The sequence below is a fragment of the Conger conger genome, chromosome 11, assembly GCF_963514075.1.
Source record: "Conger conger chromosome 11, fConCon1.1, whole genome shotgun sequence".
Lineage (NCBI taxonomy): Eukaryota > Metazoa > Chordata > Actinopteri > Anguilliformes > Congridae > Conger > Conger conger.
Genome location: NC_083770.1, coordinates 19539974 through 19557135, shown reverse-complemented (window position 1 = coordinate 19557135; position 17162 = coordinate 19539974). Strand labels below are relative to the sequence as shown.

Below are 17162 nucleotides of genomic sequence, written 5' to 3'. Positions count from 1 at the left end.
ACCAGCCCAGGCTCTGTGGAAACTACGTTAGCGTGAGACGTGAATCAGGGCTGCTGTTAAATGGACATGACCCCGCAGTGTCGGTCGTCAGACAGACAGTGACTGCAGGCTTCGGTTACGCTGGCCTTTGATGATGTTCAGGGTTTCTGTAAGTGGCTCGTGAATTGAACTCCTCGAACACGACTACTCAGTTCTAGTTGTAAGGTGTCAGAGTGCTTGCATTCATTCCAGCTAGATATATCACCAATTGAATAAGCTAATGTCTTCGACCGAGCAGTGCACAAATTTATGCTTTTTATAGTCCCAGAGGACATTCTGAATGGAAGGGTCTATAGAGTTGCGGAACGTGACGGATGGTAAAAAAATGCAGAGAATTATTCTACCTTTGCCATAAATATTTACCTGTTTCCTTTACTGTATAGGTTATCCATATTTAATTGTCCATATCCCCCCGCAGATGTGACAAATCCCCTTTTAGGTTGTGCTCACTCCAAACACTGTAGACTGACTAAGCTTTTCTGTGTCTCTCAGTGCATTCTATTTATCGAAGGCGTGCAGGAACTGAACTGGATAAATTGCGAATGGGAAACTAGTGTTTTTGTTCTTGCCTAACGCGTTGTCCTATACCTGTTGCGTTTATCATTTATTTGACATTGTTTATCATTTCAGGTTGAGTGCTAATACAGACTTGTACAAGCCAGATGAGGAAGGTCTGATTGATTACAATATCAACAATGCTGTGTGAGGTAAAGCTAATGTGTGGCTGATATAGATTTAGAGCTGTTAGATGGCAGATGTTTTCTCCCTCGTAATCAAACATTGCTAAATGCATCTGTGAAATGGTTTCCTGTCAGTTAACCCTCACAGAGGTGATGAGGTGACCACACAGATACCCCCCTCCCCCCCCACCCTCCCTTACTGGTATCTGTCTCAGGAAGTCGCCCCCTCGCCTCCACCCCCACCCATTGGTACAAGCCTGAGGTAGTAAATCAGTGAAGTGAAGTGGTAATGGACGATGAGTTGTCGTTGATAGTCTGGCGTGTTGGCAGTGCCCTGGAGGGGTCAGTACAGGGCCGCGTGTCGGGCCCGTTGGTCGAGTGTTGGCTTTCAGCGCGCGGAGCTGTTTGGCTCAGGTTTCCTCACATTAGCGCGGCTGCCTGTCTGTCTTCACTTCCTGAGTGTGGAGCTGCGGTGTGAGCGCTAGTGAGCGCTAGCCTGCGCCGCGGGCCCCCATGAGTGCTGCTCTGTTCGGAGAGTGTCTAAAGGTCAGTGTTTAGAGCGCCTCTTTGTCCTGCTCCTGTTTGAACACCCCTGGAATTTCAGCGAGTGCCGTCCAAACCTTTTCATTTCTGCGCCGCAAGTTTTGACATTTTTGAATTAGTGTAACTCTCGGTGGGTAGACCTTTCGTCTCACTGCGACAAGGTACCGAGTTTGAATCCCGACGAGGGCCTTTCTGTGTGGAGTTTGCGTGTTCTCCCTGCATCTGTGTGGAGTTTACATGTTCCCCCTGCATCTGTGTGGAGTTTACATGTTCCCCCTGCATCTATGTGGAGTTTACATGTTCTCCCTGCATCTATGTGGAGTTTACATGTTCTCCCTGCGTCTGTGTGGAGTTTACATGTTCCCCCTGCGTCTGTGTGGAGTTTACATGTTCTCCCTGCGTCTGTAGGGAGTTCTTCCCAGAGACATGCAGTAGACTACTTGGGCACTAATTGCCCGTAGGTAATGAGTGTATGAGTGAATGCGACGCCTTGTAATCGATTGGCGGCCTGTTCAGCTGTGTATTTCTACCTCTTGCCCACTGCATGCTGGGATAGGCTCCAGCCCCCCTCCTCTCACCCATGACCCTGATGAGGAATCAGCAGTTGAGAAAATGGATGGAAGGGTAATGATGGGTGCCGCATAGCGCGATGGGCTTTTCTGCTTCCCGCGAGCGCGGTTCTGTGGCTGCGGTGTCCTGCGACTTGTGGAATATTCAGTAGTGTTTATAGCAGGTCAGCGCTTCACATGCTCTCAATGTGCGGTATCCCGGTTAGCACCACGGCAAAGACAGAATAGGTGTGAAGCGGCTATTATCAGTATTCAGCGGGGGCTTAAGCTGCACTTGCATGTTCTAGGCTCAGTGTCCGATTGCTTCATGGATATTGACAATCTTTTAGGTCTACTACACAGCAAAAACTGCAATATTAAATTCACTTTTAGGTAGAATTTTTACTCTGACAGGTTACATTATTCTTTATTATTATTTATTATTCATTATTGCATTATTCTTACATACGTTGAATGATGGTTAGAGTCTTTTTTGCTGTGCATAAAGGACTTCAATTAGACCATGTCCATTCCACAGATTGACTAATTATCCTGTCTGTCATTAGCCATCTGTTTCTGGAACTCTGTCTGTCATTGGTAACATCAACTTTAATTCCCGATGGATAGCTTGAGCAATGCATGCTCTTATCAAACGGATGGATCATTGGGTAGATTAAAAAAAGCTTTTTTTCTATACAGAGAATAGAGTTTATTTGTAATATCTGTGGAGGGGCTGCCATCTGAAATAAAATTAGACATTTATACAAGAAATGAGATCACACACATAAATATGTCCAGAACCAACAAAGTACAAATATTCATTTTAAACATGCCACAGTCATAGTCACAAAACAGCATTTTAACAGCAGTTAAATTTACCCAACCGTAGGATCCATAAGAGTATCTTTGTTTTGTGTGTGGGTTAGGCCTTGTGTGGACGGTCTTTATATACTCCGTCTTGAGGTGGAAATCTTGGCGCCCGGAGGTTTAATAATAGAATCTACAATGCGCGTTTAAGGGTCTGGTTTCAGCCGGGGGTGACATTTTTTTGACACGTCAACTTGACAGCACCAGTTGCATCCAGTCGCAGACAGATTTTATTTTGAGGGAATTTGCACGAGACGTCAGGTGTGGCGTTCACTGTAGGTACCCATTGATCTGATAGATGTGTGAGTGTGCTGGTTATGGCTTCATTGTGTGAGACTTCTCTCTGGTTGTGTTCGAGGGGAGCGGGGTGACGTGTGAGGCCTTTTGATGAGTGCTGAAAGGCGCGGTTGTCGGCGGCGACGCACCACCGTCGAGCCCAACAGGTGTGTGCTATTCCGAGGCTCGGAACATCAGTGCAGCGTGGCGGTGTAATTTAACAAGATCACCAGACAAAGCAGAGCAGAAAATAACCTCACCCCCAACACCCCCTCACCCCCAACAACCCCTCACCTCCAAACTTCCCCTCACCCCCCAACATCCACCCAACATCCCCTCACCCCCCAACATCCCCTCACCCCTCAATATCCCCCCAACATCCCCTCACCCCCCAACATCCGCCCAACATCCCTTCACCCCCAACAACCCCTCACCCCCCAACATCCCCCCAACACCCCCTCACCCCCCAACATCCCCCCAACATCCCCCCAACACCCCCTCACCCCCCAACATCCCCCCAACATCCCCTCCCCCCCAACATCCCCTCACCCCCAACATCCCCTCACCCCCCAACATCCCCTCACCCCCCAACACCCCCTCACCCCCAACATCCCCCCAACATCCCCTCCCCCCAACATCCCCTCACCCCCCAACACCCCCTCACTCCCCAACATCCCGTTACCCCCCTGACAAAACCTAGAATAAAGCAGGTAAAATAAGGTATAGGCAATACGATAAGATGGAATGGTAAAAACAGCACAACATTAAAGAGATGAAAGGCACAGGAGGGAGTATGTGAGAGAAGATTGTTAGGAAAATGTGGGAGTATGGTACAGTATATTACAGGTGACAGATTAAGCAGAGGACAATCCTCCCCTGGAGCAATGCGGGGTTAAGGGCCTTGCTCAAGGCCCCCGGTAGTGCTGGAAGAGGTATGTCTTGTCTACCATTCCCACCTCCACCTTCATCCCTCCTCCTCTCCCCCCCCATTTGCCAGGAGCTCCTCTCCTCTCTCTGTCATGAATCAAATGAATTGTCCACTGTATCCTCTCAGGGAGTCTCCTGGCTGCTGTTCCACTGACTTCTCTGACCAGCACTTATCTCAGGCGTGGAATTCTGGGATTGCGACAAACCACTAAGATAAGAATCAGACCTGGGTCAAACACAAGCCTGTTTTGGATTCAAATAATTTTCTGAGCTGAGCTGGTCTGGTGTACGGGAACCTGTGAAATACTCTCAAAAAGGGCAGACTCCACCTTCTGGTCCTCTTGGCTGGCTCAGTTGCACCAGGCAAGATCAATTGAGCACGGAAAAGTACTTGAATCTAAAACAATTACGTATTTCACCCAGGTTTATATTGCATCATTGGGGCTGCCTGTAGCGTAGTGGTTAAGGTAAATGACTGGGACACGCAAGGTCGGTGGTTCTAATCCCGGTGTAGCTACAATAAAATCCACACAGCCGTTGGGCCCTTGAGCAAGGCCCTTAACCCTGCATTGCTCCAGGCCGAGGATTGTCTCCTGCTTAGTCTAATCAACTGTCCGTCGCTCTGGATAAGAGCGTCTGCCAAATGCCAATAATGTCATGTAATGCATCACACACCCCCCCCTCCCCTTCATCATCCCCTCTGCCATTGCTGCTGTCAGCCAATGACGAACAGCTGCCTGCACCCACCTCCTGTCCTGTCTGTAGGAGGGTGGGCTGTGTAGCTGCTGTGTGTCTGCCCCGCATTGGGTCAGGGCTGCTCTGAGACCCCTGTGGAATGTTAGTGACGGGACACTGTTGACATCGTCACAGTGTCGGCCAGGACTGGGGAGATTACAGATTTTGGGGACCCCCCCCCCCCCCCCCCCCCGCTTACAGATGGGGGATTCTGCATTGGTGAGCATGTCCTTTTCTGTAGAGAATATAAAGTGTATAAAGTGTATGGGAAACAGACAGGATTTGCCTGATTGACCAGGGAGGATCACCTTTGTAGTGGACGAATAGTACTGTAAGCGATATGGTTGTAGTGTCTTCAGTTGCTGAAATAGAAGTATTCCTGTTAGCACTGGATCTGCTATCACAAGGTGACGTGGGCCTTCGTTGATCTAAAGCCAGTTTACGTGCTCTATGTCACAGAGTGAGTCATGGTGTTAAATTTAGTCACATTCTATCCCTGCCGTTTGCATTGGTAATGTGCTTTGTAGAACTATAGGTTTTATTATCGCTTTCTTGTGATGTTGTATCTAAGAAACAAGATTAAACAACAGCAAGAAAGTAGAGAGTAGTGTGCTTGTGCCCTTCGGTTACAGAGTTTAACCATAAACAGCTCAGTAAATATCCACCTGTATAAAAGGATAAAATGTACACACAGTGAGCACTTTATTAGGTATTTATTAGACTTATTTTTTTAGACTGATTAAGTCTAGCTAGTGATGTTAATTTATGACCTCTGTCACTGCCAGTGTTAGCTGCAGCTGCCTGGTGCATTAGTTTGTAAGTAGAAGTCAAAGAGGAAGAGGAGAGTTAGGAAGACTGAATTTTAGTGGCTGGTCTGTCAGGTGTGAAATGATCAGATTACGGTTACGGTTACAATTGCACAACTGTGCAATTAAACACACACACACACACACACACACACACACACACACACAGTAGATGTTGCAATGACATGCTGGTAAATCAAGCAGAAATAAATATTTTCATAAATCTGACACATGGTAATAAACGGCTGGTTATCTTCAGTATTTCTGCTCACAAACGGTCAATTATGCTGTCAGCAAGACCAGCACCCTGCTGTAACTCAAACGCTTGCATTAGATATGGTTGTGCTTAAAATTAGCTTAGATTTTACACAGTTAGCCTGATATGAAAAATACGTATTCTGTTTTAGAGAATACATATTTTTCTGGCAGTTATGTAATTATTTGAATAAATGAAATCAGCTGGTAGCATGTAGCTGGGTGTCATGGTCCCACCGCGGTCCATTTAAGCCCCTGAATCACGCAGCCCACTCCTGTGGAGGGCATTACTGACATGCCGGTCATTTTCACTCTGTCACTGTGAGGGAGGAATGGCTTTGGTCTACAGTGTGGCTGATAGGTAGCCTTTAATGTGACACATCATCTCCACAAGGCGGATTCAATTATACAGGGTTGAGCTGCAAAGATGCTAAGATTGAGCTTCAGCTTGAGAGAAAGACATTGTGTGTGTGTGTGTGTGTGTGAGAGTGAGTGTGAGTGTGTGAGAGAGAGAATGAGAGAAAGAGAGAAAGAAAGAAAGAGAGAGAGAGCAGATGGCACATGTGTGAAAGAGAGAGAGATAGAGATGAGAGACTACAAAGTGAGAAGGAAGGAAATGGAGAGGCAGATTTCAGGTCATACTGAATAAATGCAGCAATAGTTTACAATCCATTCAGATACAGTGAAAACCCCCAGTTGAGTCTTAAACAGTTGAAGCGTAATGGTGCGGATTTATGTACATCTTTCTCCTTGAGAGCTGTTATGTGCTATCAGGTGCCCTTGGGTAAATGAAAAGCTGTGTTCAAGTGGTGTACATGTAAGTGTCACATGGCATGTCACACCCCTGGACGGACAGGGAGGTTTTCACCAGTATTTTATTTATATCACTGGATGGGAGTAGGGAGAGAGAGCCAGAGCCTCCTTAAACAAACAAAACGGTCTTCGTCCATCACCTTTATGGGATTGTGGTCAAGACAACAAACTAAAATAATAAAGCCTAATAAAAAGCAAACTGTAGCTTTCACTTTGTAGCTTTCGCTCTGTCGCTTGTCACCTCGGTGGCTTTCAGCCCTGTCTCTCTCGCCCCACGGCTCTCTCGATGGTGGTTCCCCGGTCTCGGGTTACCAGTAGGTGTGGTCCTCAGATTACTCTGCCTCTTTCCCGTAAACCGACCCCCCACCTGCCACAGTACGCTGTAATGCTGCTGTTGTAGTTACAATGCTGCACTTTATATATGCAGTATGTGTATATCTTTACAAACTTACTGCACTGTATCAGCTGATCAATATTATTCATATTTTGTGATTACTGAATAATGTGAGAAGTCAAATATAAAAAGAAAAAAAAAGTCCTTTACATGTTACGAGTTGTAATGAAAAAGGGGTGTTTAAGCAGAAAATCCTGTCTATGCCTGGATTTTGTGAGACTGTCTTTAGGTAAAGGTAGCGTGTTTGTTTGTGTAATGACTACGCATGTAAGGATGCTAAGTTCAGAAAACAAGGTTGTGATATTTGTATTCGTAGCACAAGAAGAGCCTTTGTTAATATTTAGATAAATTAGATAGGCGAGACGGCAGCCAGCTAGACGATGCCTGGAAGGATTTCCTCATAGTCACAAGATTATCTGCTGTCAAAATGTTGTTTCTGTGAAACCTGTGACTGCTGTTACAAAACCAACCAATCAGTTCTTTGGACACTACATACTGTAAGCTGGCCTCTCTATGTGAGTGTGTGAGACTTCTTCCCTGGTTGATCAATCAATAAACTAAATAAGGTACAGTTTCTCTTTCTTCATAGATTCAGCTTCTGATTTCCACGAAAATAATATTGTGGTTTTGACAGGCGGGGACCTGGACTGATGAGGGCGTTCTGCTCTACCTCTCTCTCTCTCACCTTTTCAGCCTCATCTGGGAGACCAGTGAATGTGACAAATGATCACTTGCTAACGTTGGAAGTCAAGACAAGTGATGTGATGTGATATGACTGTTATAAATGCTGAGTGGAACTGTCCCACAGTGGGGCCTGGCACATACGTGTTGTCGTGTAGGGCAATTCGCACAGGCCGCCAAATAACGTAGGGATTTTAACGTAGGAGCATAACTGCAAAAGGTAATCAGTCTCATAAAATCAGAAATATCAAAACCACAAATGTAGTATTTTAATTAATAATTAAAATAACCAATATCAATTATTAAAACATACCGATAACCTGAAGTTTGGAAGTTCTTTGAAAGACTGCTTTAACTCGGCTCTCATGTCTATGTGACGCCAAAACAGACACCAGGTTTAATAAAATATTTTTATTAAACAAACGTACAAACACCGAACAGATATGGGGTTGACTAACGGGAAGTTAATTGGGTAAGTTGGGAATGTGTGTGTGCGCGCGCAAGCGTGCATGTCCCTTGAACAAAGGAAAGGTAAAAGTGGGAGTGTTAGAGTGTTAGCTGTGGAAAGAGAGACTACTTGCGTAGTTTTACTCTATAATTACATATGTGAAAGATGGCGAATCAATTCGTCGAAGCAGGGTACATGGAAAAAGAGGGGTTTCCCAAGACCTGCCTTGCTCTTATACAAAGAAAGTTTATTGCTCCCGCAATTACGGGATTGGCTGAACCGAGCTAGATGCCATGCAGGGTGGACGTCACGGAATTGTCCTGTGGGATTGTGGGAAATATGGTCCCTACAGTTGTGTGGACTCCATGTCTGCAGAATAAACAATACTGACTGTTTACAGTTCCTGCCTCGTACCTTTTTTCCACCAAAGCTTGGAATCAGATGCCTTTCACATCAAGTGTGCCTGCCTGTGTCGCAGGTACAGAGGGTCATACAGAGCCAGTTAGGCTAAAGCAGCAAGGATTTATTTCCGCTGACTTTTTATTGTGGCCTAAAGAACAGCCAGCATCTGAAGAATTATTTTGTTTTGTTACCTGGGTAACACATTTTCTCACAAGCCGAAATAAACTCACACTCTCTTTTGGCACTCTTAGAGTCGAGCAGTTTGTTCTCTTTGTGCGGTTCGGTCTTTTGTTTCTGGTATATAGTCATATTTTGTATTATTAATTATTAATATTATTAATTTCATAAACAGATATTCTGTGAAGATTAGTACGAAAGGGCAGGTAGCTCCATGATGATTTGATTACTAGGAGGCAGATCTGCACATGTGGGGGGAGAGGCAATTACACCCCCCAACCCCCCACCTCAAAGTCCTTGATCGCAATCCCTTCAAATAAACTGTTGTATTCTGTCCCCACAAGGTCAGGGATGACTCTGCCTGGCGGATACAGCCTTTGGTGTACTTGTATTATGTTACTGTAAACATGTCAAAGCACAATATTGAATGATCGCTCAGTTTAAGACAGCAAAGCTGTTGGCCCTTGCAGGCTTTCTTCTGAGGGAGAGTGTGTCAGTGCCGAGCGACACGGTTTGGCTTGACAGTCTGCCCACGCACCCAGATTTCCGCTGAAAGCCCGAACGTGTCGTATCAGTTCCCGGGGAAATTGGGCCGAAGGTGCCTCTTACACGGTTCTCGCTCACACTAAAACCATTCCCTCGTCTTTAAAGCCTGAAGTGAGGCAACGTCGTTTCCACGGCGCCTTTTTACGCCCTCTTTCCCGCCCGCTCTGCGCTCGAACTCGCTGCGTGGCGGCGGCTGTCATTCACACGTTTATTTCCTCTCTTCCTCTCCCTCGCCACACTCACTTCATCCTCCTGTGGGCGGAGCTTGGCTGTTCGTCTTTCGCAACAGGCAGAGCTGGGAGTTTCCTATCTCAGCCAACAGGAACTCTGTCGCACTCACTGCTTGCAACCCATCTACATTTCCTGTTACATTCTTGTGGTCGTAATTATCTCCAGATAAGGAGTACTTAAAGGTGAACTTAGAAGATTCTCTCCCTTTGACAGTCGCACGGACACAGTGTTTTTTTTGTGTTTAATTCTCTCTGTCGGACTTCAGTTCAGTTCCCCAGCACTTCTGTTAGGGAATGGGATGACAATCACTACTCAAGAAGGAACGGCAATGCCAATGCAAACAGATCTTGGTACAGTATGGGGTGTTATTTGTTCAATTTAATTGTCAACATCAAATATTTATTTCCCGCTTGAAAAAACAGAGTCGTTCAGTGAGAAAGAGGGACTTGCTTTCATTGACTTAAGTTTTTTTGACTTATTGTTCTTCTGCTGCTGTTGCCTATCCACTTAGAGGTTTGATGTGTTGTGTGTTCAGAGATGCTCTTCAGCATACCACTGTTGCAAGCATAGTTACTGTCACCTTCTGTCTGCTTTGACTAGTCTGGCCCTTCTCCTCTGACCTCTCTGATTAACAACACATTTCTGCCCGCAGAACTGCAGCTCACTGGATGTTTTTTGTTTTTCGTACCATTTTCTGCAATTTATCAGATACTCAAACCACCCTGTCTGCCGCCAACAATTATTCCATGGTCAAATTAACTTATATCACATTTTTTACCCATTCTGAAATTTGGTCTGGAAAACAGATGAACCTCTTGACCATGTCTGCATGCTTTTATGCATTTAGTTGCTGCCACATGATTGGCTGATTAAATATTTGCATTAACAAGCTGGTACAGGTCTACCTAATAAAGTACTCACTGAGGGTATGATTATATTTATAGAGGGAGACATGTTAATGAAACCCATGAATACAATTGCAGCTATTGTGTTCCAGTACTAAATCATGCATTAAGGCAATGAATAATACAGAGTTCTGGTCTATTTTAAAATTCACAATATAGTCATCTAATGAACATCTAAAGACTAGCCATTGTGAAATAATGACTAAAAAAAGAAAATAAATTAAATGCAACCTTGACTTTGGCCTTTTATTACACGTATATGATGTGTTCCCTATTTTTTTTATATAGATCCCTGATTAATTGGTTGGATCAGTTTGTCGAAGGGATAATTTAGTGCAATCCATAATTGCACTAAAGGAAATCCAAAGTACTGACCCCATGTTGACCGCTTGTTGACTGTACATTGATCGAGATGTCCTGGCACGATGAATCATAGAGTGGTCAGGAGTGCGTACCTGGCCGCAGGAACAGATTCACCGTCCGGCGTACGAGTGTATCTTTAATCTAAGTGGAGGTGCGCCTCTTTGGTGCCAAAAGCCTTAATGCGATTGTCACAGTTGTTATTCTCCGTGATCCCTCAGCCGCAGTGCTGAGAGTAATGTGTATGAGTCTGGCCCTGGGCCGGTTGGGTCTGTCTGCAGGCCTTTTGCCCAAGGAGCTGAGCCTGGCTAATGGAAGAGCTTGCACTGAGATTGTTTCATCATTTTTCACATTTCAACATTATTCTCCGTTTGCAGCGTTGGGTCTATTTTGGACAGTGGCTGGCTCTTGCTTTCAGGGTCGACGGCAGTTCCATTCCTGGGACTCAGGCTCATAACGTCCTGGTTATTAGGGCCCGCTGTGCCCCCCGGAGGCAGCGGCTCATGGGGTCAGACTGGGGCTTCGGCTCAGTTAGCAAGTTCAGATCCCGACAGGCTACACTACGCTACGCTACGCTACGCTACAGGCTACACTGCCTAGCTGTGGGAGGTATTCACAGAAAGGTGTGGGGTTACTCCCCCCCCACACACACACACAAACACACACCCGCATAATTAGCAGGAGTAACTGAATCATTTATATGTTGGTGCATAAACAACAGAGAGATATACATTTCCAAGACAATCCAGATGGCCTTTTTTGTTTAAATAAACGTTAATAAAAGCTACCATTTGCTTCTGTCCTTGGGGCTTTCTGAGGTTTATTTTACTGATCTCAGGCCTTTAAAATAAGATTGAGGAAAATAACACATATCATTTCATTCTTTAATTACATTTAATAGCCTAATATTTGAATGAAATTCTCACCGTATGAGGCACAGGATGTTAATATCTTAAGGTTTTATGTACTGATATCTTGTTTTCTCTCAAATTTATATTTTCTCTGCTTGCAGGGATATTCAGTTCTTGGTGCTGTTTTTGGAAATGCCGAGGGTGGGCGGGAGAGAGTGAGGGTGGGAGGGATGGAGAGAGTGGGTGGGAGGGAGGGAGAGAGATAGAGAGAGAGAGAGAGAGAGAGAGAGAGAGATGAATAAACAGAACCTCCGATGAGTCAGGTGGAGAAAAAGTGCCTCACCTTTATGGCAATAAAGGAACAGTATGATAGATGTATGACTCAGATAAAGTCAATGAAACGGGTTTTCTAAAGATGCATGCCTGGCTCGGTCCCACTGGGGAACATTAGAAAATAACATGATCTGAATGAAGGCAGTAAAAAATACCCCAGCCTATAAATATGGTCTGGAGTCGTGATAATGCTGGTAAATGGTTTGGGTAGATTGCAGTGAGTCTCACTGATATTCAAACAGGGAACGTGTGATGATTAAGCACTTCATAACTCCTGTGAGACTGAGTGTATGTCTGCCATGCGGAAATAAAACAACCATATAAAGCATTTGTTTTGCATATGAAGGTTATCAGTATTCACTTTTGTTTCTTCAGGAATATGAAAAAAGGAATTGTCTAGACTGTCTTGGAAGTTGTGAAACATCTTTGCAAAAGCTATGGAAACTGTATCACTGTATGAATTTGTTAACTGTATGAGTATAATATGTACAGAAGTGCGTATTATGTAAGGAGTTCTGATTAATATCTGTGTAGGTGGTCCTCTAAACTTTAGCTGTTAGAAGATTCCAAATTCCATTCAAAATTTGATGGCGAGGGAGGACTTAACTGAATAAAACAAAAACAAATGATGAAATCTGGAAAACTGTACTCGCTGACCTGAACTAAGGGGCATTGTTTCTGATGCAAGATGATTCGCAGAAACATTGCAGTACATCATAGGGTAGTTCTTGTATCGTTAAATCTCGTATCGTTTCCTGAAAGGTTCTCTTTGACCCGCACTGTGATTGGCTGAAATAAATGAGCTGTGGCCTGTGCACTGGTGACTGGCTGTAGGAATGCAGTTGAGTTGAGTTGCGCAGGGCTGTATGTGCGTAAGTGCAAGCTGTGGATGGTGGTGCACAAGATAGCACTGTCGCCTCACACCAAAAAAAAGGGAAGACCATAGGTCTGTGAGTCTTTGTGTTTGTTCTCCCCGCGCCTGCGTGGGTTTCTTCCAGGTACTCTGGTTTCCTCCCACAATCCAAAGACATGCAGGTTAGGCTACTTAGGTGGGGTCACTGTAGATGAGAATGTGTGCTCAGTCAACCTACCCTGTATAAATAAATGTTTAAAAAGATTATCTGAATGCGGCATTATCTTTCTCTGAAGCAGAAGGACTATCTTAGCAGCTCAACACTGTCTCTTATAACCCTGTATACCGGAACCCTTCTGTTCTGTACCAGACCTGTTTACATAAGCTGGGTATGTCTCTCCACACAGTGTGTTTAAGCACCCTGGATATAACAACAATCCCCATGGTGCAGGGAAGCCTGCAGCCTTCTCAAAGGCTTTGCTTTCTGTGCTGTCCGCTCCAGAATCCTTAACTGAACATTGTAATGCTGATGTAACAGTGACTACTGGCAACTGAAAGCAAGGCGTTGTAGAACAGAAGAATTAAAAAAAAACATTCCAAAAGCAACCTCCACTCCAAAGGTTAATAAATGCACATTTGTTTATCCTGCTCAGTGAATCAGCAGTTTGGCAGATCTGGATGTGCTGGGGGATGAGTTTGCTTTAACAGGCAGGTGGTGATTTTCAGTTGTGTTTTGTTGATGTGTTTAATGAGCTCTCATAATAATCACCACGTTCCAGCCCTAAGGTCCCGGGCCATTTCGTTTGGACTACAGATCAGGCTCTGCTTGTGCTGATGATGTCATGTGTGACGTTGTGTCTGTTTCGGATTCAACCACTTTCAATCTGTGCTCGATTGATCTTGCCTGGTGCAATGAAGCCAGCCAAGAGGACCAGAAGGAGGGTTCTGAGACTAGTTCCCAGGTACCAATACACCAGACAAGCTCAGTGAAGCGTGGAAAAGTATTTGAATCCAAAACAATGACGTAAGTATTTGCCCCAGGTCTGCACACTGGGGACGTACCTAAGAGCGAAGGAGCTGGCCTGGCACGTCGAGGTTCGGCTGGAGTGAGCCATCTGGGCACTATGTGTCCCTGGCACAGCTCAAGGAGGGTGAGAGGGGGGAGGGCATGGTACGCCCCTATCGCGGGGCACCAGATGGTGGCCACGGGTAGAACGGGGGCCCCCGCTGCCCTGCCATCGATTCTTCCACAGTCCCGGCCTGGATCTCATGGACCTCCTGGAGATTAGGCACTCAGTGCCGAACCGCTAATCCGGGCCGTGTCACAGACGTAATTAATAATAATTTAATTATTATTATGAATTATTTGTCTTATTTAGCTGATACTTTTTATCCAAAGCTACTTACACTTGAAGTAGCTTAATACCTTTTGACTCAGAAGACAGATGATCAGCACAAGATCTTTCGATCACTCGATCAAAACATTTACAGAGTCAGTCATTCGTTCATCATAGTCTTTTTCCTGCTCTAATCTAACTTTACTGTCCTATTTCACCAACCCCTCTACATTATCTGAATTCTATATATTTACAAATAAAAAAAATATATATATGAAAAAAACACTCCCTCCCTATGCTACTCCGACTTCTACCATTAGAAGAAGGTGTATCTCTGTTTTGGCCCCCAAGTTTCCTTTTCTGTTTGTTCAACTGCCCATTGTTAAACCCCCAGCCAGGTACCCATGATCTAACTCACCTATAAGACAGGTGAACCAGGGTTTGCCTCTGGGTCAGTCAGGAGCTCCCAGGCTGGCAGTGGGACTCTCTGGAGCTCTTCTGATGCAGAACGGGGCACTGCTGACGGGCCCTGTGGGTTCGGCGCCTAATTTGGCAGTGGTGCGGGGGAACAGCCTGTAGCATAGTGGCTAAGGTACATGACTGGGACCCGGAAGGCTGCGGCCCAGTGTAGAAACAATGCGCAGCTGATGGCCCCTTTGAGCGAGCCCCTTTGGATGAAGGCGTCAGCTAAATAACTGTAAGGTACTGAGTAACAGGGCCTCTGCTGATTCAGCTCTGATTGGATTAGCTGTGAATATGAACCGCCTCCCCCCTCCCCCTCCTCCCCCGGATGTTATTTCACTGAGAATTGTGCAATGGGAATACACCAAGCTGTCGGGTTTTATAGAGATTAATGCCTCTGCTCTCTCTCTCTCTCCCCCCACATCCCATACTGGGATCTTTGCCCAGATGATTATGGCACTTCCTGTTGCTGCGCCACCCTTTGGGTGGGGGAGCTGGTCATAGGTCACAGAATGGGGGGAGGGGGAGAGGGGGGTCAAGTCTCCTTCCTCCGCTCTAACACTCTTCTTCTCCTCCTTGGCGTGCATCCAAAAATACTCCTGTTTTGAGTACTGGGACACATCCATTATCACACAGAGGGAGACAGTGAGAACCACATGGACATGCTGTGGGGGGGCGTGGCCAGAACACAGAGATAGAAGGAGGAAGTGACATCACAGCAGGGCCTTCATTGGCCTGCTCCTGTGCCTGGTCCACAGTCTGTTCTCCAGAACGCTGAGAGACCTCGCCTGCCATCGCAGTCTCATCTGCAGGTGCTACAGCATCACATCAAGCTCCGTATACCTTCTGATATTTCTTCAGTTCAGTTTATTATCACCATTTACACATATAGAACTGCATGCACTGGAATTAGCTTCTGAAAGCGTCTCACAGTCGATAACACACATTTAACGACAGCGACACCGACAGGCAGTGAATGACATTGAAACAACACCAACAAAACATTACACGCATAAATGTGAAGTGCGTAGTGTAACAGAGCAGTCCATTCAGTGCTATTGAAGCCAGGTCATCACACTGCATTCATGGGAAACAGGGTGAGGAGGATTTGTCGGGAGGAGTTTGCAGGGTGGTAAAAATCGGCGGCAAGCAGAAATGACTGGTGGCAGCTCCCGAACTTCCACTTAAAAAGGCTTTAACTTGGAGGTGAGAGCTGGGTATGGAGCGGTTTGTCTCGTACGGGTTTGATATGTAGGAAATTGGTGGCTTTCGACATCAGGGGATATTGCATTTTGAACTGTGTTTGTAACGCTAGGCTAGCGACAGCCTTCCACCGCTGGCTTTATATCCGCTGAAATGCCAGATGGCAACTCTGCGAGAGTCACAGAATTATGACTGGCACTCTGAAAGCCCGCTGTGGGCACTGCCTGTGTGTGTGCGTGCGTGTGTGTGTGTGTGTGTGTGTCACTGCTGGAGCTGGATCCAGAGAGAGTGCCTCCCACTCTAATGCTCACTGGGGTGACGCAGAGCCTTTAAAAACACCATTCCCTGGGTTTCCCCACTGCTGTGTTAAAGGGGCACGTCACCCCAGAATTTATTTAAGGTATATTTTTCTATTCACTCAGTACTGTCTATCCATCCAGGGAGTTTAGCTGAGTTTTCTAGATATCCGCTGCAGCTCACGCTGATACAACAGACATCAACAGACCCATATTTTCATAGTTGCTCAATGTGGAAAATATTTACATTTGTAGAACTGAACGGCAACATCTCTCTAAATATAATGGCACAGTTACGAACACGCACAGAGCTTAATTTATGGATGGTTTTATCGAGAAATACTTCTACTGAAGTATGAAATATGGGTAACCTTAATTTCATTTTTGACTGTGTGGATCTATCCACTATCCACTGGCTTTACTTTCTCTATGCATTTTAAAGCTTTTATTTAATTTTAAAGCTTTTAAAACCCCTGTAATGTGTGACGTAACGTGTTCTCCTGGACAAACCATATTGCGCCACTGCCTGCACTCTCAGAAATAGTGACAGAGGAGGTACGTTTTTGTTCTTCAAGGATCAAATTTCCCAAATGTACCCCGAAAGTACAGAAGTGTTTTCTTTGGGTAAAAATGAGTAGGGGAGACCGGGGCATAAAAGAACACAGAGCACGTTGAAACATGGGGATTTTTCTGGCTAGCGACAAGCGTGTTTACCTTCTTAGGCAGTTTTTGTGCCTTTATTTGTGAGAGAGTGGGAAGGTGGCACGCTGTGGCAGTGTGACTTCACAGCGGGCACACCCCCTCCCACCCGCTGCTCCCCCCCTCCTGTCTCTGTACCCCCAGTCTGCCCCCCCGCCACGCTGCCGGGAAACGGGCACCCCCTCCGAGGCAGGAGGCTAAAGCCCCCACTTTACAGAGAGAGAGCAAGGGAGCAGCTTTCTCTGGCAGGCTGGTTTCAGGCTTGTTTGTTTCATCATCTCCGCTGCGACAGGCCTTTATGTCATGAAATATAAATAAATGCAGCGTACAAACATTCCTTGCTCTCATTTCTTATTCACCCGGCCTTGTGTCAGCTTGACTCCACATTGCGTTTGGCTGTGTAACTGGGGCAGAAGAACAGTGGAGAGTCTTATCAGACCAAGAGCTTCAGCTGATGAACACAGACTGTGGTGGTTTATGATGCTGCTCCACCAA

The 17162-nt window shown here is 45.6% G+C and overlaps 1 protein-coding gene across 10 annotated transcripts in view; it reads left to right on the top strand.

Annotated features, from left to right (window-relative positions):
• LOC133140343 (multiple C2 and transmembrane domain-containing protein 1-like) overlaps positions 1 to 17162 on the top strand; it is a 171698-nt gene that overhangs the window by 13799 nt on the left and 140737 nt on the right. The window contains exon 1 of one of the 10 annotated variants that reach the window (XM_061260224.1): positions 1160 to 1265. The exons of 8 other annotated variants lie outside the window; for them this stretch is intronic. In XM_061260224.1, coding sequence (XP_061116208.1) covers positions 1233 to 1265 — 33 coding nt within the window. In that variant the 5' untranslated portion in view covers positions 1160 to 1232. Of the gene's footprint in view, positions 1 to 1159; positions 1266 to 9503; positions 9719 to 17162 lie in introns of those variants that run through there. One more of the 10 variants, XM_061260225.1, reaches the window with a different exon arrangement.